Genomic DNA, 27,219 nt, shown 5'->3' on the forward strand with positions numbered 1-27,219 from the left:
AATTTATTTGCTCTGTAAAATAATATGTAATTTTATACTATTAAATTATGGATTTTTTAAAACAGTTTTGACAGAAAAATTTAGAATGTTCTACAAATTGTTTTACATAAAAAGTTTACTGACATCTTGCCCTATAAAAGTGCTTTAAATAAATACATTTTCTGTTATTTACTACATAGAGACTTGACAGAGTTTTTTGTGGTAATAAACATTTCCATAGAGTTGTGATTAAGTTACAAATAGCCCCAAATATCCCTTTAAATTAGTCACCTGGCCACCATGTGTGTTGTACATACAGCTGTAGCGCTTGCTGTAGGTGTTAATATAATACTTGTGGTTTAGCCATGTAACATGAGCACAGTTAGATGGTTCTGGTATGAGCTTTGAACAAGTACAGGTATCTGAAATTACTTTGCTTATTTTAATACTTTATCTTCTATATTTGGGAGCTGGACCCTCAGTGAGCATTCTTTACTTTCTCCAGATATGACACAACCTGCTGGTGTGTTTACAAGCTGCCATTTGGACTTGTAGACATTTGATTGTGTTTAGACTGGGAGTGTTCACGCTGGGTGTGTGCGAAAGATCTCCAAGTGTGCGCTCTCCCATGTGAATGGTACACGTGGACCACCTCTGTATTCCCCTGCAATGCAACAAGCGAATTGATGTGGCAAAATTAGAAGAAGAACAACAAGGACATTTAGTCCAAGTTCTTTGCCTCTTTCTGTTAACTAATAGCTGAGTACGTGCATCAAGCAGGGTTCCCGCTCTTCTCCTGTTTGCCCTGCGGGGGTGCCGCTGGTGCCTGGGGGCTTTGTTTTGTTATTTGGTTTTGTAATTTATGATCAGGGACCTCCAGGCCTGCTGAGTAATAGGTGAATTTATGAAAAGAACCTAATGGTTTCCACATAGTGGCGATCCTTTGTGGGTTGGGGCATGTTGAGGTTTTGGTGATGTGACAACGGGGAAAGGAACGCAACCTAACTGGGTACCATTTTCTTTAGAGTTGAAAATCACTTGTTGATTTTTTTTGTTTGTTTTCTGACTTGACTGGATTTATTGTTTTCTGACTTGACTGGAATATTCTCACCAACTGAAATAGACAGTATAGGATATGATGTTTACAATATATTTAAAAACACAGGTAGATGGACTGTCGCTCAGAAGCATTCTTTCACTAAAGTAATAACAGAGCTCTTTTGTAAAAGACATTCACAGAACAAGAAGATAGGGATGCCCGGTTTATTATAAAATATAGCCTATAGGTGATTTATGCTTAATGCTGTTCTCAGATTCAGTTCCTCAATAGTCTTAATTAAATCAGCTTAACTTGCTCAGACATATATCCTGCTTCCTTTTTTAGCAAAAGTCTTTCCAGTGAGCTGATTTTACTGATTTAACAACACATGCATGACGCGCTCGACTTAATTGTGGGAAGGAAGATGTGAGTTAGCTGCATAAAACAGCTGGGGAGTTGGTGCACGTAGGTAACCACAACATTTTTGTTCAATGAATCAAACGTTGTTAGAGAAGGAGGGCTGATCTCAAGCCTTGGTTTGGACTCGCGTTAGGCAAATGACCACCATCCTGCCCGACGGTGAATGCTGCAAAAACAATAACCATGTAGCTACAGGGCATCTCCAGTATTGGAGTGGTTTACAGCAGCCTTCATTTACATTTCCTGTTTGTGTGTGTTTGTTTTGCTTTTTGCTTGCAGTGCATGTCTTTACACGTGTGCGTTGGTTTTCTTCTTCTTCTTTTTTTTTTGGCAGGATATAAGGATTTGGAAGCATACCTTGTTTTTAGCCAGATGAGAAAAAGCTTCAAACTAAACCAGAATAATTGAAGAATACTACACTTTAATGTTTAATAATTTCTGGAATTTCAGTTTTTCCACTTGTATTTTTCATGATGAAACTGAATGTGGAAACAGGGACGTTTTGATATTATCATGGCGGAGTGTAGCCTACATGGTGTAAAATGTGACTCATTTTCTTATGACCTCTGAGTTTGTGAATGAATTTGTCTGTGACACTTAACTGCTCAACTAGAACCAGCCTAATGGTGTGCAACATTTTCCCATCCAAACAGCCTAGTCAGATGCTGACCTGTAAGAGGTGTCAGCTAGGGTTTTTCCCATGAGCCTTTATTTGTTTGTGTTGATATGCTTATTAAAGAACAGGCACCTTGAGTTTAAAAATAATGGTGACTTTAGGGTTTTTTGATAGAGAGACAGATAGACTTTTATTGTATGTATTAAATTAATTTTTTATAGGCAAACGTAATAACTAAAGTTAAATAAGTAGTAATTTACTTAATTAAATGAAATATAAAATAATTTACTCAATGAAATCAAGCAGTCTAACCTGAGCCAAAGCTGTTTATGTAAATAAAAGTAATAACAGTTTATGGATGATTAGAGCTATGAAAAAAATGTAAATAGTGTGGGAAAAATAGGTAGTCCTATTAATTTAATATTTCTGAAAACAAGGGTACAGTGAAGTAGTTAAAAACATAAAGGAGGTCTGGAAAGTGTATCAGCTGTGCACATATCTGGCATTGAAGTCACGTTTCTACAGTACGGGCCTCGCGAAACCTTTGATCCTGATTATGGATCTGCTGACAGGCCATTTCAGCTGCCATAGTTTGGCTAGAGGTGTAGTTGCTGTTCTGTGGTACTCTAAAACCTGTTTAGATGCGTAATGCAGTTCAGTGGTTAAAGTTGGAGAGTTTGGCCTAAAAATCAGCTCCACGTGGGAGGGCTCGCGCCCCGCTGTGTGTCCTCATTTCTGCAGGTATTCTGTCGTGCTTCCCAGCTTAAAGCCTGAGTTCAGCATAAGGACTCCCTCTCCCTGTCTCTCTGTCTGTCTCCCTCTCTCTCTGTTTTCTTTTTTTTTTCTGTCTCTTTCTTTCTTATTGGCCCTGTGTTCTCTGGGGCCCAGTGCCAGGGTCATGGTCATAGCAGGAGTGTGAGTGGCCTGGGTTGGAAGTGTAAGCTGACCCAGCCATCTCTGATTGGCCAGTAGGCAACAAGCCCCCAAAAATGCCACTCCCCTTTCTGCCTCAGTGCTGTGGGTGTGTGCAGCCTTGTGCCACTTCCTTCACACACACACACACACACACACACACACACACACACCACCATCCCCCCCCTTTTTTTCTTTTGCTGAGGAGCTGCTGACTCTGATGGAATCCACTGTAGATTTAGAGCAGGGAGGGGGTTGATCCTAGGGGAGACAGGAATGAGCATGTTTGGCTTCTTCTCTTCTCTTCTCTTCTCTTCTCTTCTCTTCTCTTCTCTTCTCTTCTCTTCTCTTCTCTTCTCTTCTCTTCTCTTCTCTTCTGTATTTCTTTTTGCTCTCTCCATTTCCCCTTTTCTGTCCTTGCCCCATCCTTCCATTTTTTAAATTTCTCTTTCTATATTTCTTTTTCTCGTATTCATGCGTCACGTTTCTCTCCTTGTCCAGACCAGCGCAGGCTTTCCTCTCTCTTCCTCATTTCTCCTTTGCTCTCCCCTCCCTTCTTCCTCTTCTCTTTCTCCACATCTCCTATACCTCTCTCTCTCTCTCTCTCTCTCTCTCTCTCTCTCTCTCTCGATGCTTCTCTTTCTCCGCTGCATCCTGCAGTGCTCTCATCTCTCTGGCGCTCCTGGCACTGCGCCACAAGCCACGCGTCTGGGCGGGGCCCTGCCATCTCTCCGCACCGCCCAGCACCACTGGCAGAGTGTGCAGATCCACTCCTTCCATCAGGCTCCTCCCACTGAAGCTGCAGGTGCTTCACCGCAGCTGGGGAGGTCACGCTCCACTCGGGAGGGGAAAGAACGGGAGAGTCTGCACTGACTGCTGCACGTGCTGGAATATGTGTGACCACTGGGTTGTCGACAGTTAAGATTCCAGCACAGAGGAACAGTCTGTCCGTGGCCAGGATCAGGGGACTTTTCTGGGGCGTTAATGGTGGCGCACAGCAGGGATACACCAACTGAAGCAGCTCGTTGCAACAAAGAGCAGCCAACGCGGTCGCCGCAGTGAAGATGCGAGGCTGTTAAACTGGGTCCAATACTTTTTGGGGGAGGTGGGGAGGTGGTCTGCCAAAACCACAGCAATGCTGCCAGACACCTTTCAACCCTCCTGTAGGGGAAGGAAACGAGCTCGTTTGCGCGTCGCACCTCAGCCGTGTTTCAGGGCGGCTTAAACGTCCTGCGGCTGGCGTCGGGGGGGGGGAAAAAACTCCCGGCTTTAACCGTTTGACTTCTCTCGCATTGTTGCTGCTGCAAAAGCGAGATGGGGAGAGAGTGAGGAAGAGGGACAGACAAAGGGTGACCTTTACACAGTTGCTGAAAAACTTCTCTCTGACTGTAGGCTTCCAAGCCTCTGACACCAAGCACACGTGGTGTCTCGCCGTGCCAGCCATGCTGAGAAGGGAATACTTTTACCTGTCAAACTTGTAAAAGACAGATGTCTGTCTCATTCATCTTTTTATTTCGGCCAGTTTGTTTTTTTATTGCCTTGTTGCCACTTGTGCAGCTGGAGGGTAATGAAAAATGTGAAATTTAAAAAAGAAAACAATGAAAAGACAAAACAAAATAATAAAACCTTACCCTCAATCCATCAATTCATTTTTGTGTCCTTTAGTTAATTGCTGAATGTTTTGACAGGGACAGAGATGGTACTTGCTCTCAAGACGACGCGGTTCGTAAATACTCACAAGCAAACCCACGCATCTTTTTCCCTCCTAAAGCCAGCGCAGACATCTTGAAGGTTAATATTTGCATTGGCACGGGTTCCCTATGAAGACTTTGCTGCTTTGCTGGTTATTGGCTTGATTGAATGGCCATGGCTCACATGCCAAGTCCAGCCTCTTTAAATTAAGGCTAAAAGCGTCTCTCTGCTACATAATTCAGTACTTTCAACTGCGTGTCAGAGGGCAGTGTCCAATAGCTCGTCCTACGCGAGCTGCCGGAGTAGCACACGGTGACGGATGAGGTATCGGTAGTATTGCAGTGAGCAGACAGGGCACCGTTAGGTGAGAGGGGCGCCCGTCAGCAGATGGCATGTCCTTTGAGTGGAAGCTATCAGATCTCGGCCTTTTTAAGCACATAATTTTGTGTGTGGTATCGCATGCCATGTTTGGTGTAATTAAATGCTTTTATTGTAACTGCGCAGTTTGTGTTGGATGTCACCGCCAGCAGTGCAGCTGCAGTGGCGGTCTCAGAGGTGGGGGGTCAGATGCCATCTCTCTCTCTCTCTCTCTCTCTCTCTCTCTCTCTCTCTCTCTCTCGCTCGCTTGCTCCCTCCCTCCCTCCTTTTTCTGGTGCTCATTGTCTGTACTGGCAGCATGGGCTTCTAGCTGTGCGTGTGAAAGTTCTTCATTAGCGGTCTGGCCAGCACTGTCTGTCTGTTTCCCGAGAAGGTGCACACTGCCTCAACAGAGAGAGGTACAGGTGCGGCGGAGAGAGAGTGTGTGATGGAGAAAGCTGTGCTTTCGTGCATGTCTGTGTGTGTGCACGCGCATCTGTTTGTGTATGGTTGAAAGCAAGAGTGTATATGCGTGTGTGTGGGGAAGAGAGCGAGACAGAGAGGGGTAAAGAAAGAGAGAGAAAGGAGGAGAAATAACACAAACTCTAGGGAGCTAATGGCGTTCGGAACTAACAGCTGGTCAGCCAAACCACAACACAAACACTTTCTCTCCTACACACATACACACATAAGCAAACACACTCACCTCCCACATAATCAGCCAGCTGCTTCTCCGCATTAGCCAGGCAAAGCTAAGGCCCGCCAAAGCACCACATTCACACAGATACTCTTTCTTTCTTTACTCCATCAGCCCCCCCCCCCCCCCAACACACACACACATACACACACACATACAGCCAGACCCGCCTGTTGGTGCAGCACATCCCACCAGCTAGTCGTGCTGCTCTATGCACCCCTCTGCATCGTAAATCAGCTTCTGCACACGCACCACCCTGCCCTGGGGGGGGTGGATTTTCAGGGGGTACGCCGCAATCTGTCATGGCGCTCCTCTGCCCCTTAGCTCGCAGGGCCACACAAACATTGCCGCCCGTGCTCCTGTCTCGCCCGGCGCTCCCATGGCCCTCACGTATGCGGGCGCATCTTCGCGAGCCCTCATCTGGCAATTCAAGTCGTGTTTTCATTTTTAGTCTGGCAGGCCGGCGGAGGTGCGATGCCCGTTGCCAGCAGTGACATTGGAGCCTGCAGCATTGCGGAAGTGTGGTGTTGGATAGCAATCATTAGCCCATTTTCTGCAGGAATAAACTACTCGTACGGAACAGGTCACAATGGTGGCATGACCTCCAGAACCACAGTCCAGGAGCAAGAATAAGCAAATGACCCACACTCCTTTACGTAAGGGAATCTTGACTCCAGCGAGTCTAAAATATACTAGAAAAACAATTTAAAAAAACAAGCTTCCTCTTTCCCAATGTCTCGTCAATTCCAAAATACCAGATGACCTTTTCCCATAACAAACCATTAACGTAATTCGACTTGAAATCCAATGGGGGCTCCCCGCACAGGTAAACCATTTCACTGCGAGTTATACTGTGTATGACTATGTATGTGACAAATAAACCAAACTTGGAACGTAGTTCTCGAACAGCAAGTAGACCGTTGCTCTGCTTTCTGTACCATAGAGGTTTTTTATATGAATCTCCAAATGATATGGAGGAGCTTGCACGTTCCTCTCTGTTGAGTAGGAAATGCTTTGTTTATATATCGGTTTTAAAGGCGTTTACAGTGGCTAATTGAATAAATCCTGTTGATTTAGCACTACCTTAAACACTACTTCCCGTACTGTTACAGGCCGCTCAGGGCAGATACCTTATGAAATCCTCTTTGTGTGGTCAAGAGGTAACCGGTTTGACTGGTTTTCTCTCTCGCTCTCTCGCTCTCTCTCCTTGTCTGCCTCTGTATGTCTCTCTCTTTGTTTTTTCTTTTTCTCTCATTCTGTGCTTCAGACCAAGGATACTCTGTCCTGTGTAGCCTTGTCTAGACAGAGGAGGCTGTCTCTTCAACAATACTATCATTGCATTGTAATTACCCTCATTGTTGCAGGCCCCCAGTGAGCCATTAGATTAGAAGCTGTGTAAAGGTGTATCAGTAATGTGTCTTGTTCAAATGAGTGTCTGTTTTCACAAGCCTTCAAACATCAGTGTTTGTTTGTGTGTGTGTGTGTGTGTGGGGGGGGGGGGGTCCATGTGCTTTTGTGCTTACATGCTGACTTTTGCTTTTAGGCAGGAGCTTGCAATTGAACTAACAAGTGGGCATATGTTTTTGATCAACTTTAAAACTTTTATACTCTTCCTGATCAAGTCTGCTTGTTTCCACAGGTTTGTAGAACAAAAAGTCGGTGCAAAGCTCTGGTAAATGTCAACATTCTGGAACCGGCGGGAATGCTTCTAACACGAGCGGGGAGGGGAGTCGGCCGTCCAAAGGAAAAGGCTGCGATAAGGGTCAAACCCAGTAACATCAGCCACAGGCACAAACGGTCCCACTCACATCGCAGGGCCTTCAAGGGACATCTCACGTGACCAATACGCTAATACCCCTTGATAAGTTTCGAAAGAATCCGCCATGGCTCCCAGCTCGGACGCCGACAGCATGTGATATCTGTGTTAGCACTTTGCTAGTATTATTAGCCTGACCATACGTGGAACATTCGAGCAGGTGCTGCCCTTCAGGTTGTTTTATCTGTAAATTTGCCCACATATTTCGTGAGAAACACCTTGCCGGCGTCTTCCTACACTAAATGCGGTTATAAGTATTTTTAGTCATGCGTTTTTTTTGGGTTTTTTTTAAGGTCTTATTTGTTCAGTAAGACTTGCCTCTCAAGATACATGTTGTGATTGGCAGGAACATGTTGTTCACATTACTGGCATGAAAATGTGCAGATATTTGTACAAAAGGCTAAAAAAATGCTTTGCTGTCTTAAAGGGGTACATACATCTGTCAGATGTAGCACAGAGTGCTTTTAACATGACTAGTCACATCTGAGAAATCCTCAGACTGCTCAGTACTATTGTCCTGCAGTACTGTACAACTGGTAGCAAATTGTTCTACAGCATTTATTATTCTTGCCTGTCCAGTTCGAGAGCTTTTACTCGAGAGCTTTTACTTAAAATCGAAAAAAATGTTGCATGTCTGTAAAAGGAAACCAACTAGGTACTGTTTCTGAAAAAGACCTTAAATGGGAAGTTATATAAAGGTAAAACAACATTATACCCCGAAATCCTCCCCCTTCCCCCCGAACCTAGAGATTTGCAGAATTGGATTAGTGGCGTTATTCTGGAAACATTGGCTTTAAGGGCTTGAAGAGTCCCTGTATTTCAAAGGAATCTAATGGAGTACTTGTGCTGAAGTAGGCAGGCCTCGAGTGGCAAACTCTGCCCGCCACACTTTGAAGTCCTCCAGAGGCCATCCCCACCTCCGAAGCCACTCCGCCCCCGCTGCTCCCAGTGCGTCCCGGATCGCACCACAGCTCCGCGAGGTCACTCTGCCCGTCAGAGCCCTTTCTCTGTGGAGCTCGCTCTGCCTGTTCCCCTAGCCGGGGCGCTCACAGTCGCACCATTGCTCACATCTCAGCGTCTGCCGTGCCAGTTCTTTCTACAGTGTCCGTTGTTTCATTTCTTAGCAATGTTTGGAATTCAGCGTTCAGAATGGCGAACACATTGGATTTGGCCTCCGTGGTTCACTGCTGTTCTTGGCTGCTTCTTTTGTAAAGGTGGTTGTAGTTCTTGTGCTGGATGTTGTGCTTGTAAAATATGAGAAGTTAGCAGCTTGTACAGGAGGAAGTACTAGACAGTTTATGTAAAACAGTTATTTTTCCAAAATGGCAGGTTGTGATAGTGGTTGTAATGGAGGTTGTTTTTCAAATCTACATCGCTGTCCAACTGAAAATAGACAGCCAAGTTTTGCCGTAAACAAAATGACAAAAAGACTTTGAGGGTTGGCAAATGATTTTGGTTACAGTTTACGATATTTCGTGTATTTATTTTTTTTCTTTCCTGTGTGTAAATGAAAGCTTTGGAAATCATTGGTGGGTTGTGACACGGATCTTCAAGCGTTTCTTGTGAGTTTTCTGGTCTCTCACATCATGTGCAAATCAAACACGCCCTTGGTCTCTCAGAAACATATGCAACTGTGTTCAGGCGTATTTGTTTACAACCCTCACCTTTGACCTGGGTCTGTTCTAGTATGGCTTAATATGGACAAAACACTCTGTTGCCATTACATTGTTGCATATTGCAATTGTTGCATAATGTGCCCAACAACAGTGTAGTAACTCATATTAGTGAACCATTAGTGAACCAGTTTAAAATCATCCTCCACTGTATCATGTAAATTTATGATTTTTCGGAACCGCAAAGCACTAATCTGAGATTAGATCGGCATGTTTGCGGCTCACAGTGAAAGATTTAGTGGTTTATCAGTGTGTACAGACACACGTTTGCACCCTTCTGCGGTAGCACCACTGAACAGGCCAGTATGGTAGCAACAATTAACAATTGACACGGAGTGCAGTCCCAGTCCCATCTGTGCTAATATAATTTTTTTTCTTTCCTTATGCAGTGTCTCCAGTGGTCACCCGCTTATGCACGTGCACACACACAAGCAAGCACTCAGAAACTCCACACACCGCAGTTCAGTGGAAAAAATATCAATTAATGTGGGCTGAATTGGCGAGGATGCCATAGCAACAGAAGATGGGTTTACCAAAAACAGCGAGCAGCTTGTGTATTAACAAAGCATGAGCAGTAAAACAAAATTGCCCTCAGCCGCGGCCGAGCCGGCGAATATGTTTGGGCTTGGGGGATCTCTCTGTGCGCTTCGACATCGGCCTGACCTTATTACTGATCGCTGCGTCCCCTGCTGCCAGTTTAACTCGATCCTCAAGGGTTCCATCTTAACTCGATCCTCAGGGCTCCGTCTAATAAGGAAAGGCTGTGTTTAGCGAGCATCTGTCCTTTCTGGCAGGGCCGCACTGGGAAGAAGTGTTGGCCTCTTCAGCCGCTCTAGTGCCCTTGGCTTCCATTCTAGCCCCTTGGCGTGTGACCCCCGCCGGCCCCTGAGAATCAGTTTATCGTTGAGTGAAGAGCTCAGGAGCTCCCAGGCAACCCTCCCACTCCCTTAATGGGTCTTCCCGGTGAAGCTGTGAGCACTTCAGCAACCTGAGCAGGCTGACATGTGACGTGTGTGGTGAGCTGAGGTGTTTGTACATCACTGAGGTGTTTGTACATCACTGAGTTGTTAAATAGGTCATTCTCATGAAGCCTATGGTGAACATGTCTGAGTCATATTTCCCTTCAATACCACCAGAAAAGAAAAAAAAAGAGAGAAAGTTAAGATTATTTTTAGGGCCATGAAGAGAGTTTTCTTACGTTACATAAAAACATTTCCCCTGGAATTCTCACTACTGTAATGTGTACAGATCCAATTCACTAGAATGTGTTTCCATTTTCCAAAAATATTAAATTCAGAGACTGAAACATTTTTTTAGCATTACATTTCAGATGCTACTTTGTAGTTTCTATCAAATTCACACCCTCATGCTAGAACAAGAAAACTATCAGGCTAAAGAAGAGAGTAAAAGTTTTTTGTTTGTGATTTATGTGCATATAATGACTCAGTAACGATGTAAGTCTCTGTTTGAAGGCAACCGGTCTGTCAGTTTCAGCTTCCTGGATGCCAGAACAGGGTCTTGATGCATGTTTTCTTTGTGTCTTGAGGCATGGTGGTTTGAGCAGAGCCACCCCTCAGGCCCTGCATCCCTGTGGTGCAGAACGGGGTTTGAGGCAAGCTTTTAGGTACGTGGGAGCTGGCCCAGGTTTGGCTTTGTAGGCGAGCATCAGGCAAGTCTGCAGGGAGCCAGTGGAAAGAACACAGCGGGCAGTGACATGGGAGAACTTCCGAAGATTGTAAATTAGCCGTGCAGCTGTGATTAAATATTGTTTAAAACTGAAGGCAATTAAGTACCATGGTGTCATGGTATTTCATTTATTTAAATTTGTATTTATTTTGCTAAAACGTATTGTGTTGGCCCATCACTGTAACATGTTTTCATGTACCTGTAGAGCTGCGCTGACTTCAATTATTTACAACACTTAGCTGACACTTCTAGCCAAAGTGACTAACGGTTGTGATTGAATACAGTTTTAGCAAATTAGGTTCTTGCTCAGGGGCCCAGCAGAAGCAAATTGATGGTAGTGGGGCTTGAACTGGCAACCTTCTGATTATTAGTTGACTGCCTTAACCACGAGCTACCACTATCATTTAAATTTTTGTCTTTTGTGTTAAATGTTTATTTTTTTGTGATTAAAAACAGAGAAGTCATCAAAAGATGCCAAGAGCAAAATGTTTTGTCTTGCTAGCAACTACCATTAGTTCCTGTCTTATCTTAATGAGGCGCATTACCACTGCAGATGTTTCTCATTACCACATACTCTGAGGGTGCATACTGGTAATGAGAAACCCAGTTACAGTAGTGAGAACTTGATAATAGTAGTGCACTTTTTAACGAGAGAATTTGATTTATCATGTGCGTTAGTGATACTTGTTTATTTTGCTTTGTTATTATTTTCTTTTATTTGTGTTCAAAGGTAATCTGTGTTAAGGATTATGAAAAGTTCATGCTCCGGCTGTGTGTGTGTGTGTGTGTGTGTGTGTGTGAGGGCCTCTGTTCCGATCTTTGTAAGGTAGTACACCCTGGTATGCTAGAGGCCTGACCTCCACCGCACTGGAACAGAGATCTTGTAAGGACTGCTAGACCCCGAAAGAAGCAGCAACCCACAAGTAAATTAAGTAGGGCTGCAGTAATAGATTATGTGAGTAATCAAGAATTCTATCGATTACTCGCTTAATTGAGTAATCAGATAAGAAGTGCTTTTGCTTTATTAAAGATCGATAGTACGTATACAAAAGAGAATATATAAAGGTCTCTTAAAATGAACAACTAATTGGTTTCTATTTAAGAAAAATCAACATTTTGTATATCTTAAATTGCATACGATATCTGTCAAAAATAAAGATAATTTGGTGTATTAAAGTCCCATTTTACATTCTGGGTTTTAAATGAATCATATTTTCTGAAATACAAAAACAAACAAGTAAATAAAAAATGTATTAATTTCAAATTATTTTAAAAGGTTTCCATGATATTTTTCATGTTTTTATTTTTCATGTGCTTTTCAGGATGTGTGGAACATCCACTTGTGAATGGAGTAGTTGAACATTATTTTGAAGACTCTGGTGCAGCGATGTTGCATGATTTTTTATATGAATGGCAAACACAAAATTGTTTTGTTTACACACAAGAAAAATATAAACCAGGTAGAATGAATTTATTTGGCATTCGCTACATTCTTTACCTTTACAGTGCACTCAGTGGGCCTCAACATTTATGTGTATGAGTTTTTGAAAACAGTAGCTAGATTTCTCAGAACACAAAGCAATTTATTACTTCACCTGTGAACAAAAGGGGATTCCATAAAAGTGAAATTTGATTCCCCTGAGTGATACTTATTCAATCACTCTATTAATTTGTTCAAAATATGATTGTATGTCACATAACTTACTAAGTTACTACATAACTTGCATGTCAAGAAGTCGCTCTGCTACAGTTCAGCATCCTCTAGTAGTTAGCGAGCTAGCTGCCTTTCCAGCTAACCTTCCGTAGGATGACTGCGTGATCTCCCAAATCATGCACAAGCACCTTGCTTTGTCAACCTCCCCTGTCTCAGCTATAGATGGTATATACAGTCTGCAGTGATAACCCAAGCATGACGGTACAGACTGTTTGCACACTGGCTAAGCCGTCTGTTTTAAATGAACATATGCAAAGAATTTGCTTCGATGATTTTTTGGAATCCAGTTTTTTGAGTTTCCTGAGGAATCGCTTCAGTCCTAAAATGAAGTATCCCCTGTCTCTTTTTGTAACCAATTGGTTAAGACTTCTTTGTCTCAGGTAATCAGTAAAAGGTGACAACACCCATGTCAGGACCTTTCAATTTTCATGTCTGAAGGTCCTTCTTTGGACATGGTTTATGCTGAATAAACGCATGCTCCCTGGCCATGAACGCTAAATCTTCACTAAGATTTTGTGTGTTTTTGGATCAAGGCTACATTAATATCCACCACCACGCATTCATTTTATTAATTTATGTTACAAGACAGGTTCGCTATTTTTTCTAGACCAGTTTTACTATAAAACTCTGATTTCTATTACCTCACTGATAACGTTAGTGCTCTTAAACACTGGACCTCTATAGCATCTCTCTTGGCTTAAGCATAGCCCAATGGGACAGTTGTGTTTAAACCAACAGAAAACCCAATCAGATTTAATTTGTAAAATGGTTAGGTCACAATATAGTCACAAATATAGTCTCAGTGTCTCTTTAGTGTCTTAGTGTTGGAATTATCAGTAAGCTACATCAGGTTTGAAGTCAGTTAAAAAGAAAAACAAAATTAGTATGGGTTGCAACTGTATTTTTGTCACAAAAATAGTTTTACAAGTATCTCAAGGCTTAAACAAACACTTTTGTGAACTACATTTCGGCTTATGTATAGAACTATAGGTGCAGCAGCTATTAAGCTGTAGGATCAGTGAAACATAAAAAGGCAATGACAGCCTTTAGAATTGAGCAGTTGCAAGTCCCCATAATGGAAGAATGGGGGAAATTCCATTTGCTAGACTTGATGAACTGGTGTCTTCAGTCCCAAACCCTTAATGTATGTTATTAAAACAAATGATGTTACATGATGTTGACACAAGTTGACTGTCCCAACCTTTGGAGTGCTTTGCAGTCACCACTTTTGAAATGAGTATATTTTCAACAACAATTATTAAATTCAAAAATTGAAATATCAAGAAAATGTTTAGTGTTTTCAATATAATACGTGCTGAAGAGAATTTACAAGTGCTTTTTTGTTTTTAATAGAACGTATCATACTATCCTAACTTTTTTTTTGGAATTTGAAAGTCTGCTATGTACAAGAAAACCTTAAGGAAGCCATCTCAGGATCAGCAATCTGCCACTTCTTTTAGAAATATTAGTGATTAGAAATATGGCCAAAGTACTTTTAGAAATATTACTGATTAGAAATATGGCCAAAATACTTCAAGAGGGAATTGGTGCTCTCGCTATATAAAAACAATATGCACTTCAAGAAAAATCTTTGTTTAAAGTTCGACTGCATGAAGTGAGGTCAAACTTTCACTGGGATTAACAGTAGTTTATGTTTAATATTTAATTGGCTAAAGCATCGGTTCCTAATGAATCTGCACTTTCTCTGAAGCCTTCACTTCTTTAGAAACATAAAACATCTAGAATAAGTGAAGCAGTTCCTTAATGAGATATCCTTGTTCATTTTAAATTAAATCAAATGCATTCACATTGCCATTCATGAAAATGACATCTAATGGCTCTCTTAAATTATTTTGAAAACTAATTTTAAATTATTTTGAAATTATTCTATTTTTAAAATTGAAATGATGGAAACTAATTTACTGCTTTGATGGTTTAAAGTGCCTGTTTGTCAAAATTGAACTTTTAATCTATTCTCATCAGTAATTATAATTATACTGGTGCATGTGACTATAAAATATTAATAAAATGCCTTAAACAATTAAACTTTAATTGTTTGGATGTTTTAAATCACATGAAAATAGTTCCAAGAGAATTACCCAATCTGTGGTGTGGGGAAAACTACTTAAGTCCTATGTACATTTACAGTTTAATGTTGTTGTTGTTATTGCTCTTATTCTTAAAATTCATATCTGTTTATTTTGCATGTTTCATTTTACTTCCAAAGTGAAAAGATTATATTAGATTGATTAAATATTTTATTGCTAAGGTGATGATTACAATAAATTAATAAACAAGTTAAAGACAGCAACAGAAACAAATAAACATAACTAAACAAAGAACAAGTAAACTAAGTGTAAATAAGTTTAAACAAGTATGGTTTTAATATCAAGTTAAAAACATTTATAGTCAATGCATTGATATATTCTGTTTAAACAATAAAGATCTTCTACCATTGCTGTTAGTATTCAAAACCAGAAACGTGTCCTGGGATTAGCTTTTGACCCCATGACCTCTTTGCTTCATTTTAAATTAAAGGTGTCACTTCATAATATGCTATTTGTAATGTTCATAATTTGTTGTGCTTATAATAGTTTGTTTTGCTGTCTGATTTCTTTGGTAAATCTGGAAAGGAATGCCTGTCTGCTGTCTTTTAAACATTAATTTACTAAAAATAGGTAAAAAGCAATCCAGAAAATAGGATAACAGTGTATAGTTGCAGACTTCTCCTGCTGCCTCTCTCTGTCCTTTACTCCAAGCGCGCAGACGTTTTTATTTTGATGCAGATGTGTTCCGCTTTGTTGTTGTTGTGTTTTGTTTCCTTTGTTCCCTTGTTTATTTAACTACCATCTGAGCAGCCCTGCCACATTCCCAGTACTGATGCATTTCCAGCGCAGTCAGGTGAGTGTAGCGCTGCCCTGGCAACGTACAGACTATGCAAGGTCACGCCTGGCGTGTGCTCTGTGCGCTAACTGGAACATTCCGATGTCATGTGGACTTTTCCAGCTTATAGCCTGTTCCTGCAGAAAGGGGCCAAAGAAGTGATCAGATCTCAGAGTCTCAGAGTGAGAGTACTGATCTGAGTACTCAGCACTTCAGCTGTCTCCGCTCTTACGCATTAGGATATGCGGAAGGGTGCATGATGCAGGCATTCTACTGCCCTCATATTTCTTTGTGATATATTGAAAACCTATAGGGGCAACCTTGAAGATTAAGATCAGCCTGAATTATATAGACAAAATTGATTTACATGTGAATGATGTAAATGTTGTTGTTTTTTTTGGTTTTTTTTACACAGGCAGGATACACATCTGGGACATATAAGACCATTATAAAAAGACTTTGTTAACTTCAGGCATATTGCAGTATTCTGTGATATAGTCATGGCAGCCAGTATTGTGAAATTGATGAACAATCAATTTGCAGTCTGATCTCTTCTGTTCTGACATATAATACATACTTCCATGTTGCAGACTGGTCCTGCGCATCATCCCATTGCAGTATAAAGTTGAAACTGCTGTGCATCCGAGCCTACCCCACACAGCCTTCATGCAACAGTGCTTGGTGCAACAGTCCCTTTGTTTATGTTCATGATCCACGTTATGGCCGGAGGGGGTCTAGGGATACAGGGAGCGCCTAAGTTATGGTCCAAACAGAAATGGAATTACAGTCTCTCTTGGTTTGCCCATGCTGGTAAGCCCTTTGGTGTTTGGTTCCCTCAGAGTTCTGCTTTCGACTGCTTGTCCAGCCGCTCTCAGATGGCATGTAAACCGGGTAGCGAGGACTTGGCTATAGGATTTGAATAATTGAGTACTCCGTCTCTCATTAACATAAAGCAATGCTACCAGGAGCACGATGGGGGCAAAAACCTCCATATTTTACCCAGTTCTTGATTAATGGCTGTTTGCTTCCTGCAATAATATCCCATCAATACTGTTGCACAGAAAACATATGCTTAGTAGATATACGTGATAGTAGAAAGCCAGTGGGGAAAATCTTACTTGCAAACTGACCTAGTGCAGGAAACCAGTGCTTGATTGGATAGGGGCAGCAGTAACTTGAAGTAATTGAGTCTCGCCCTCATGCATGGATTTTACCGGAAGACGTGCATTCCCAGTGGCCCAACTACTTGGCACACACAGATCGAGTGAATCATGCACGCCCCCGCACAGACACACAGAGTGCTTGTATGGACAAAGCGGGTGACATTCTGATGGAAGTGGAGAATGAGGGAAATCTAGAAAGGGGGAAGACATTGAAATAAGACACAGACGGAGGCTATGGGAAGGGGAAAAACAAAAGCTGAGAGTGCTTAATGCACAAAGACAAAAGCGAGGCTCTGTTTGCAGGGTTAACATGAAAATATCTCTGTTGGTGATATCAGGAGCGTCAGCAAGCTACTAGGCAAATTTCCGGTGGTTGTTATGCGTGTCTAGACACTTATTGTGTGTCAGCAGTACTCACCCATCCAAAATGGATGGTTTGGCCTTTCAGCGTCTGCTGACCTTCTCCAGATCAATGCGAGCGCTAGATTGCTAGCAGTTAGCCAACCCTCTCTTTGGAAGGATCGTTGTGTGAATGAAACACTATCTAGCACCCGTAATCACCTAGATTAGCTCCGCGTTGATTCTTGGATGCAGACTCGTATGACGTTATTTTCCTGCCAATAGTCGAGAGCACGTCTTTTTAAGTGCAACTGCAGGATTCACGCAGCACTCACGGATGCAAAGCGCACACGTGCTCACTCATAATTACTCTGCTCTCGCTCACAGTGACTTTGCTCTGCTACACAACTGCTCGCATGCTTACATATATTCTGCTCTCGCAAGAACTTGCTCTTCTGTGTACTCAGACTCGTCCTGCGCGCTCGTGAATCTCTTCATGCTCTTGCGCTCGGTTTTCACCGCTACAACGCTGCCAGAAGTCGGCAGCCAATCAGAAAGAAGCAGCGGGATTTCAACAATGAATTTCTTCCCGCCTAGCCTGTGTGTTGGCAGAATTGTTTCATCAGCATGGCAGTGGTTACAGCGACGTGTTGCATATCACCATTTTTTCCTCATATCTCATGTAAGGATGCAAAATTTATGTAGGAAGCAAAAACCTCGATGTCTCTGATAATTGGTTATTTAAATGTAATGCATTTTTGACTAATGCGAGCTTAGCTGCAGCCCTAATCAGATGTAAGGACATGATTAAAGTGAGCCCACATATGTTGTATGGCTTGTTCCTAGTTGATGGTTTGTGTAAAATATACCTTATACGTTAACAGACTCGCTGCAATGACGGAGCAACACGTTATCTGATTACTTTAATAAGTAGTCACATATGAGTAGACGATACAGCAGCAGACAACAGATCAGCAAGAAATGGCCACGTTATTAATATTTAGGAAAAAATTACTGTATTAACGTCTGCCTTTACGATGTCATATATGGTAGTGCAGGTCTAATTGTCTATTCGGCTAAATATAAAGTTAGAAAGCTCATATTTCAAGCAGACTTGTTGGATGGGTGATTGTGTTTATATTGCATAAGCCCAACTTCCCTCTCCCAAGTATTAGTTTATACAGTGTGTGAAATAACAGTGTTTCACAGTGAAATAAAGACTTGCTCTAATTGTTTAATGCATGACTGTTTTCACTGTGTTGTATTTTCACCGATCATTTCCAGGCTCTTTTAGAAAGTCTCCAACTGTAATGGGCAAATGACATTGAGACAGTCAAGGTTAAGACTAAATGCAGAATTGCTGACAACATACTGCGGTTTATTCAAAAACCCCTCCAAAACTTGCTGTCTAAGCAAGCCCCGTAGGTTTGCAAGAGTATAATTATTACCTGTGCAGTTTACAAAAACAGACCATATTACATTGCTAACCACATTTATCATTGTTTATACTGGATATCGACCAGAAATTCATGTACTTTCTGTAGTTGTCACAGGATATAATGCAACCACATAGACATATATGATTTGTCTTATATATGTGTTGGGACTGTAAATAAATGTATCCCATATGTCACAACCCAGTCACCCGCAGTAGCATAAACTAAATGGATGGGTTATTGAACTATAGCTTAGCTAGAGGTCTACTTCGATAGGGTTGGCTAGTCCTGATAAGGCAGACAAATCTAGCAATTTAAGTTGGCTGTATCGGGAATGCCAGCTTTATATATAAATAAATTATATAGAGAGTTATATAAAAATGTTTGAATGCTCTGTCAATTACAGGTTTTATTGATTTTTTTTGCACAAAAAAACTTAAAACATCCTCTACAGGGAACAAATTTAAATATTCAATTTTGAAACATATTTTAGAGTATAATATCTGTTTATTTACTAACTTTAACATATTGCAAAAAAATAAAACATCTGTTCTCTGTAAATATATAAATATGTATATTTAAGTAATTAATCACATTAATCATGCAGTTGATTCTGTCGGTCCATGGTGAAGCAAGCTGCAGATTGCGGGTGTGTTTATCGTACCTTTACCAACCAATAAGAACGTAAAGGAGCAGCAGGAACAATTTCATCGGTGAAAATCGTTACTACTTTCTGACTGGCTGACGACTTCTGGCAGAGTTGTAGTGGTGAAAACCCGAGTGCAAGAGAATAAAAAGATTCACAAGCACGCAGGACGAGTTTGAGTGCACAGAAGAGCAAGTTCGTGTGAAAGCAGGTTATATGTAAGCATGCGAGTACTTTTGTAGCAGAGCAAAGTGAATGTGAGCAAAAGAGCAATGAGTGAGTGAGCACATGTATATTTTGCATGTGTGCAAAAGAAATCTGTGCGTGCTGCATGAATCACGCTTGCAATTTTAAAAATGTGCTCTCATCTATTTGCAGGAAAAAATGAGGAACCCACGTGTATCCCTTGTAAAAGTTCATTTATTTATTTTATGTTTTTGTAACATTTAAATAGCGCCTTTCTCGTACCCAAGACCACTTCACAAAAGTGGCGGGGTGGGGGGGGGGACTTGGGCTGTCAACCTCAGTGGGACTTTCTGGAAAAACCGGTGGCCAAAAAAAGGGGGCGTAATCTGATCCTGGATCTGCACTCTTACCTGGAGCCACTTTGTTAGAGCAGGCCCAGAGGCAGGTCAGCCAAGTTCACTTTTCAGCATTACTGCGCGGGCTTCCTCTCCTGAACTCTGTGGTGTCCTGAACGATCACAGTGACCTAAACGATCACAGTGACCTAAACGATCACAGTGAAACAAGGCCATGCCAACCTGCACTGGGGTAAAGATACGAAACGCCTCAGAACCACAGGGGCGGGGGGGGCTTCAGCGAAACTTGCGGCATGGCGGTTCTCGCGAAGCCCTGCCTCTTCGGTCCTGTGAGGGGGTCCGTGAGTACAGCGGTTTTCTGCTCACGCTTCCGGCATATCCGTGGTTTTTCCCAGTCGTTTCCGGTCTAGGCGGCTTCAGAGTAACCATGCGTGGTTGCGTCGGGTTGGGGTACCCAACAGCATCGACTGTGGGTGCTGCACATGGAGCCCCTCTCCTGAGCCCTTCTCTTCAGCTCAGTTCACGTTCATCAGTTGTTATAAAATACATTTCACCACATTCCATCCGCTACCAGGTTCTACTTTTCATGGTAGTTTTTGTTTAGAGATGCATCACTTCTTATAAACTCTTCTACGGTCTTCTGTTTTAAACTTCAACATAGCATCATGTTGAATCAAAACGTACTTATTCAAATGTAACCATTTCTTTAGTTTTTAATGAATTGTAATTCTTTTGTATTTATTTATTTATCTCGGCATAAGCATAAGCAGTGTGTTTGCGCCGTGAGAGGTGTGTGAACGTGAATCCATAGCTGGGCAGGACGTTTGAAGACCAGCGCGTATCTGCCTCACCTCACCCTGCACCCGTTGCGTTTCAAAGGTCCTGAGTGGTGCTGCTCCATCCTTGCATGGTGGCATTCTCCCGAGTGCCACTGCTGTAATCGGAGCCATGCCACGGCCAAACCGCCACGCAAACAGCCCATGGTAACGGGGCACCCAGTTACTGCTCGCTGCTACAATGAGCATGACTCACCCTTGTGCCCCGGGGGCTCCCACCAGGGCCCTCATGGCAGACCCCGTGTGACCCTCTGTGGATTTTTGCTTGATTATTTCTCTTTATGCCTTAGAAGCTGTAGTCAACATCTTCAGGGTCTTTCTGACTGTTTATTATAAGATTAAGATTACTGATCTTTCTAAAAGTGATAAAAGATATCTTTTATAATAATAGCTATGATAAAATAATATTAAAATAAAATTGCTATGAAATGTTATTTATTTATTGACTATATTTTGTAAGGACTTGAGGAGTATCAGATAGACAGATTGAAGAAATATATATAAAATTTGTGAAAAGCTTCTACAATTAGCATGTTTTGAAAATCTATGGGCATCTTGCCCCATAAAGTGACTCTGTCAGTGCAGTTTCCCCTCATTACTGGAACTGCTTGCTGGTTCTTATTTTTCCAGTGATGACACGCCGCCTGGAAACTTGGCCTCGTATTCGGCCATCTTGTGTGTCAAACGCATGTTGAAGTGGTCATTAGAAAGATACAAGCCACTTCTCTGGATGGTCGCGTTTTCTCCTAACTCGCAGGTCTGCTCACGCAAGGGCTGCACTTGAGGTGGTTCATGGAAAAAAAATGTAGGGAGAGGAAAAGAACTTGGGATGATCCAAATATCCATGTTGTTATCCTTAATCACCATGCTGGTTCTGAATACTGGTTAATCAGTACTGGGTCAGTCATTCCTACGGGAACGCTTCACACAAATGCATGGGCGTGTATAACGATTGGTTGATTTTTAAGCCCTGCGAGTCTAATAGTAGATAAGTAAAGGATAGTACCACATGTAGGTTAAAGTTTGTCGTTTGTCACTGGCGATCATAAAAGGAGCTCACTGCTGACCTTCAGTAAGAACTGATAGTGTGTGTTTGCAGTGAACATGTATGTTTTTATGTGTTTTCGCTGTAGGCAGGGGTATCACAGTACAGAGGTCTTACTCCGGTTACCAGGAGAAAGTGCTGCAGTGTAATCTGAGGATTGTGTCCAAAGGTTTATGGCACTGTAATACTGGGGTGATAATAAAGATGATCATGGCTGTGATCTGGTGCTCACAATATCTGGATCTTTTTTTATTTAATTTGATTTTTTTTGGTAATAGCAAGCTAGTGCGTTACTGTTTCCCTCGGATGCTTTCACTGAATAATAGATGCTGACAAGTTTGTTTTTACCGTGCCGGGCCTGTGCTGCCAAGCAGTGTGGCACTAAAGATCAAAGCCACTTTGATCTGAAGTGCTGCGTGGGCTACCAGCCTCCCGGAGCCACACGTCTGATGGCGGCCACGCCCCGCCATCCATGCTTCCTGGCAAGCCCTCCTCTGCCTGAGCCGTTACGCGGCTCCTCCGTCTGCGCGTAAACCACGCGCTCGGATGCTCGCAGGGTCTGTTGCCGCGGCGATTCAAGAAGAGTTAGAAATGCACGTGGCAGAGGCAGTGTGATTCCGCCATTCTCCCTCCCTGCTCAGGGCCCCTAATACCACTTTAACCCTCTCTCTCTCTCTCTCTCTCTCTCTCTCTCTCTCTCTCTCTCTCTTGTCAGACTGCCAGCTATGCGGTGGCCTATTCATTTCCAGCCAGCACTGAAAACAAGGTCCAAAGTTCAGAATGGCTCTGTGCAGATCTAGGGCAAGTCTTGCATTTGGAAACCTGTCCCCCTTCTCACAGGCACTCTAGATGTGTGTGTGTGTGTGTGTGTGTGTGTGTGTGTGTGTGTGTGTGTTGACTTTTCTAGCATTACTGTTATTTGTGTTTTGGAGTGACTTGCTGGCAGTTACCTCTGGAGTTATTCACAAGCTAAGCTTTATGGTACAAAAATGTAATTTTCAAGTATACTGGAATAGCGTAATCAAGGCAAACATGGCTAAAGTTGTGCCCGGAGCACATCTTCTCTGTTGAGTCGAACTCCGAGCTGCTTCCTTCCAAATATCCCAGCTATTCCACAACAATCTCTCTTTCTCTCTCTCTCATTGTATTTAGGAATGTGGCTTATTACAGACATTTGGGAGAACGGCATTACAGCTTGTTTTCTAAAATACCTTAATATATAGATTAATAGAAAGATTAATGTGTTCTTTAGCATTTAACACTTGAACCTTTATTTAACATTTCTTCTTGTTGTTTCCACACTCTAGAAAATTAGTAGTGTTATTGGAAGCATCTTGATTCTTACGTTTCAGTAACATTTTGGTTATTTAGGTTTAACACCTGTGGTGCATTTAAATGGCTGAAGGGTGGAAAAGGTTGATCGCTGATCTTTTTTTTATTGTAATGATGACATTAAAGAACCCATTAAAGATGACGTTAAAGAATATTCATAAATAAAGAGAGAGAGATAAGAAATCCTTTACTAAGTACTGCTTCTACATATGTGCCACCTCCCCACCACCCCCAACAATTTAACCACATAATGACTGGGGCACGTGGAGAACATTCACATTAAAACGTAACTGGAGACAGGATTAGACTGCCTATTCATCTCGCTAGTCTCTGCTTCACCACGAGTCTGCAGGCTGGAGCCTGGAGGCTGACAACTTGGCCTTGGCCAGGGACCCAACATGACTGTCAACAGACAGATGTTGTGAGTCGCGTTCATCAGGAATACGCTGTCGAGTTTGAATGTGCTTTTTAATGCTTATTAACCCCACTTTGTTTCCACAACTTGCTAATGTTAGGAGCTGGTGTTTTTTTTTATATGTGCGCATGTTCTCCAGAGCCCCCAGGCACCCCACCCACACACACCCACACACACACACACTTATACACCCCCTGCAGACATGGAAATCTGATCTCAGATCAGCACTTGTGGTCTGGTGGTACTTGGTGAAGACAGACCTGGGTTTGGTTTGGTACTCTTTGTTTTTATCCTGCCCCAGTGATCGAGTTGCTCCGACAGCAGCTGCTAGCAGACTCGGCGCAGCCGCCTCTTTATAGCCTGCTTCGTTCGGTCGGCCCCTGAAAGGCATAGACAACGGGGCAGCTATATTGGTGGTCCTGTTGGCGCGGGTTTCTGCCAGCGGCCGTCGCGTCCTGGGCCCTCCGGGGCCCGCCAGTTTTCACGTCGCCCGCGGAAGCCATTAAAGAAACCATTTCGGCACTTAGTGACGCGCCGAGGTCCTGGAACAGCCAGACCATGACTATCACAGGCAGACAGAGAAAAGCAGCCGTGCATGCAGCCTGTAGGAGGTGCTGTAGTCGTCATCCTCCCCCCCAGCCTGTAGCACAAAAGACTGCAGCTCCGTTACATCACAGCCTTCTATTTTGCCAGCTGTATCGGAGGGGGGGAGCCACACATCCTCGAAGAAGAGAAAAAGAAAGTGCTGTACTAAGTGAATTACAGATCCACCTGGCACACCGTTGTAAAACATTTAGTGTCGGCTGCCAGGCTTGGCTGCAGCTGTAACCGTAGCTGTAGCTGTAACCGTAACTGTAGCGGTAACCGTAACTGTAGCTATAGTTATAGCCATAGCAGGGGCTGTAGGTGTTCCTGTCTGTCTTCCATGTGTTCCAAACATGTTACAAAAACTCTCATTATAAATTCATGGATAGTTATTGTTATTCAGGATATATTTATTTATTTGATTTTTATTAATGACAATAAAAATAAACAGATTTAAAAATAGGCTAATTCTTCATGCCTTACTCCTCTATAAAGCTGTTATACAGCGTGATCTGGGTCAGAACCCTTGTTAGTGTGTACTGTCGTGGACGAGACTAAGCTGGTAGGAAGATCTGGGTGCTGACTAAAGATAATCTCACATGAAGGCATCTGTCTTGAGGTTTTTATTACATTTATTTCAACCACAACAGAAAAAAACTCTTCCAGTCATTCCAAATCATTCTGAAGCTTTCTGAAATCATCTGTTGGTAAACAAAGAGAAAAGCTGATCTCAACCATATGAGTGAGAGAGAGAGAGAGAGAGAGAGAGAGAGAGTGAGTGTGTGTGTGTGTGTGTGTGTGTAAGTAAGCATATGTGAATGTGTGTTTCCATTGGGTGCGTGTTAGTGAATGTGTGGGTTTGTTGCTGTAAGTGGTCTTGCTTGTGGTTGCACACGTGTTTGTGTGTGTGTGTGTGTGTGTGTGTGTGTGTGTGTGTGTGTGTGTGTGTGTGTGTGTGCGTGCGTGCGCATGCAGCACTCCCCTCCAGCAGCGAAGCAGCGGGTTTAGCTCCGAGAGCTGCACCAAGCCCTCATGTGGAAAACAAGCTGATTGCTTCCAGGAAGACGGTGGCGTCCTGGCACCGCACCTCCCGCTCCTGCAGGCCGCACTGGCTGCGTCACACTTCACGGAAACCACGGCTACTCTCCCTCTCTGGCCCTATTACCTCCTCGCCCCCCGTCCACAATGCCCGCCGTTACATTATTCAGCGCCGTGTGAGATATCGGGCCAAGCGAGACCGGGCCGAGCCCTACCGGGCCTAATTGCGCTGGCGAATGACGCCTGTGTTTTTCTGACGCTGGGCTCACACTGCCGTACGCAAGCGGTAGCATGCATACGCAAACAGCCGTAAATAGACGCGCTTCCAGCTGCCACCCACTCGGACGCATAATGCGCTCGCTCTCGCGCGCACAAGCTCACTGGGTCCCCATGGGTTTGCATATTAAAAGTGCAAATTCCTGCTTGGCAGTTGGTCCATGCATATGTTCACGGTGTTTACCGGCAACTAGTACTACAACTAAACAAGAAGACAGGTGTGCTTTGAATTAATCAGAATAGAGTAGAATAGAATAGAATAGAATAGAATAGAATAGAATAAATTTCCCTTCTCCCCCAGCATTTGCTGAACTTTTGACTTTCATGGCTGTTTTCTCGTTGCGTCTGGTTTGTCCGTCTGCTGAAGTTGTGTTTTATCTGTCCAGCCTGAAACAGGAGACCAGGGCAGCAGTTAGGAGCCTCACAACCAGGCTGCGAGGGGGATGCAGAAGCCTCAGTGTTGTAGAACTGGCCGCGTCTTGCATCGCGCTCGCCTGTTTCTCTACCGCAGGGAACAGGGCTGATGACCTGCGCTTACCTGCCTGAGCAGAGGCTGAAGACAAAATGACAATACAAATTCTGTTGCTACACAAAAACAGCTGTCTGTCTGGAAACTGGCTGGCTTTCGGTTAACGGTTACATTTCTGTAACTACGTATCGCTAATCGGTTTCTCTCTTGCTCTCTCTCTTTGTTCATCTGTCTGTCTCTTTCTCTCTCTCGCAGTAATGGAAGCCATGGCAGTGAGCACATCAGCGCAGGGTTCTGAGGAGTTTGACCGGAATGCCCCGCGTATCTGTGGTGTCTGCGGAGACAAGGCAACCGGGTTTCACTTCAACGCCATGACCTGCGAGGGCTGCAAGGGTTTCTTCAGGTAAAACTGAACCCGTTGGTCCAAACTCCGCACGCTGCACATAACCTGATAGGGGCCTACGCCTCCAGCCCCTCCGCGGCCGGAAGCCGTCAGCAGCTACGCCTTCTCTTCTTCCCCAAAACATGACTCATCGTACGAAAGTTTATAACGCCATCCTTAAAATCCAGCTAATCGTGGTAGTTTCCGTGGCTGGCACAGGCATGACATTTGCAGCCCTGTTCTGGAAAAGCGCTCGTTTAGCTCACACTCCAGTTCCAGTGCCGCTTGATCCGTGCATCGTCTGACTGGGTCCCTCCCTAAATCAAACGTCTGGTTAGATGTGTGGTTTTACCGCTGAGTGATTGAGCTGTTGTGCGGCCTGGCCTGACCCATAAATCCAACCCGATTCGTGGTGCGCGCGCTGCACAGCATCTGTCGTCTCGCCTGGCCAGAGGCGGAGACGGCTGCAGCCTGCAAGGAATGGCTTCTCGGTATTGTAGATGTCCTGATATTTCGCCAGTGCTTACATAATTCACACTGGACAGCACACCACCAGTTGCGATCGTCATCGCTGTCCTGAGACAACCTTCCCAGCAGCAAACTTTTGTTTTGCGTACATCAATGTGTTTTAAGTTAAAATCTAAGAACCAAGGGGTTTTGGAGATGCAAAACCTCGGGTCAGACTTGACACTAAAGCGGACGAACTTAATGAGTAAATGAGGGTCTTTTTTTTTTTTTTTTTTTTGGCGTTCACATCAGCGCTGAAAAGCGAAGCTCACCAAAGAAACACCAATGCTAAAGCAGAATTTAAAAGCAAAGGGCCCTCCTGCGCTATAGCACCCAGCCGCTTTCGCACCTTTCGCCGCACGCTCTGGAATGAGTGCTGTCCCCGTCGGATGACAGGCTCGTCTTTGCCGGCCTGCCATCTGGAGTTCTGTTTATGTCCAGGAGGACAGGATGGGGAGGAAAGGAGGCACAAGGGCGGGAAAGAATGAGAAGCATTCCCACGGCGCCGTGCCTGGTCCAGAGCGCCGTGGTCCCGCGCGGCCAGCGGAGACGCCTCAGGCCATACGGTTCCATCCCAAAGCTGTCGATCGCGGTGGAACACGGGATGGTGGCAGGGGGGGGTGCGGTTCTGGATTGCTTGATAAATAGCTTTAAAGTAAAGCAGCCCATGAGCGGGAACGAACGCTGAAAAGAGGCGAAATGCCCTGCATTGTAAGCAACCTCAT

The 27,219-nt window shown here is 43.4% G+C and overlaps 1 protein-coding gene across 2 annotated transcripts in view; it reads left to right on the plus strand.

Moving 5' to 3' along the window:
- vdra (vitamin D receptor a) overlaps positions 1 to 27,219 on the plus strand; it is a 55,398-nt gene that overhangs the window by 5,291 nt on the left and 22,888 nt on the right. For both annotated transcript variants that reach the window (XM_026998627.3, XM_081703929.1), the window contains one exon: positions 25,861 to 26,008. In XM_026998627.3, the coding sequence (XP_026854428.2) occupies positions 25,863 to 26,008 (146 nt within the window). In that variant the 5' untranslated portion in view covers positions 25,861 to 25,862. The remainder of the gene's footprint in view (positions 1 to 25,860; positions 26,009 to 27,219) is intronic.

This window comes from Electrophorus electricus, chromosome 21 (genome assembly GCF_041902795.1).
Source record: "Electrophorus electricus isolate QZ-2024a chromosome 21, ASM4190279v1, whole genome shotgun sequence".
In the NCBI taxonomy this organism is placed as follows: Eukaryota; Metazoa; Chordata; class Actinopteri; order Gymnotiformes; family Gymnotidae; genus Electrophorus; species Electrophorus electricus.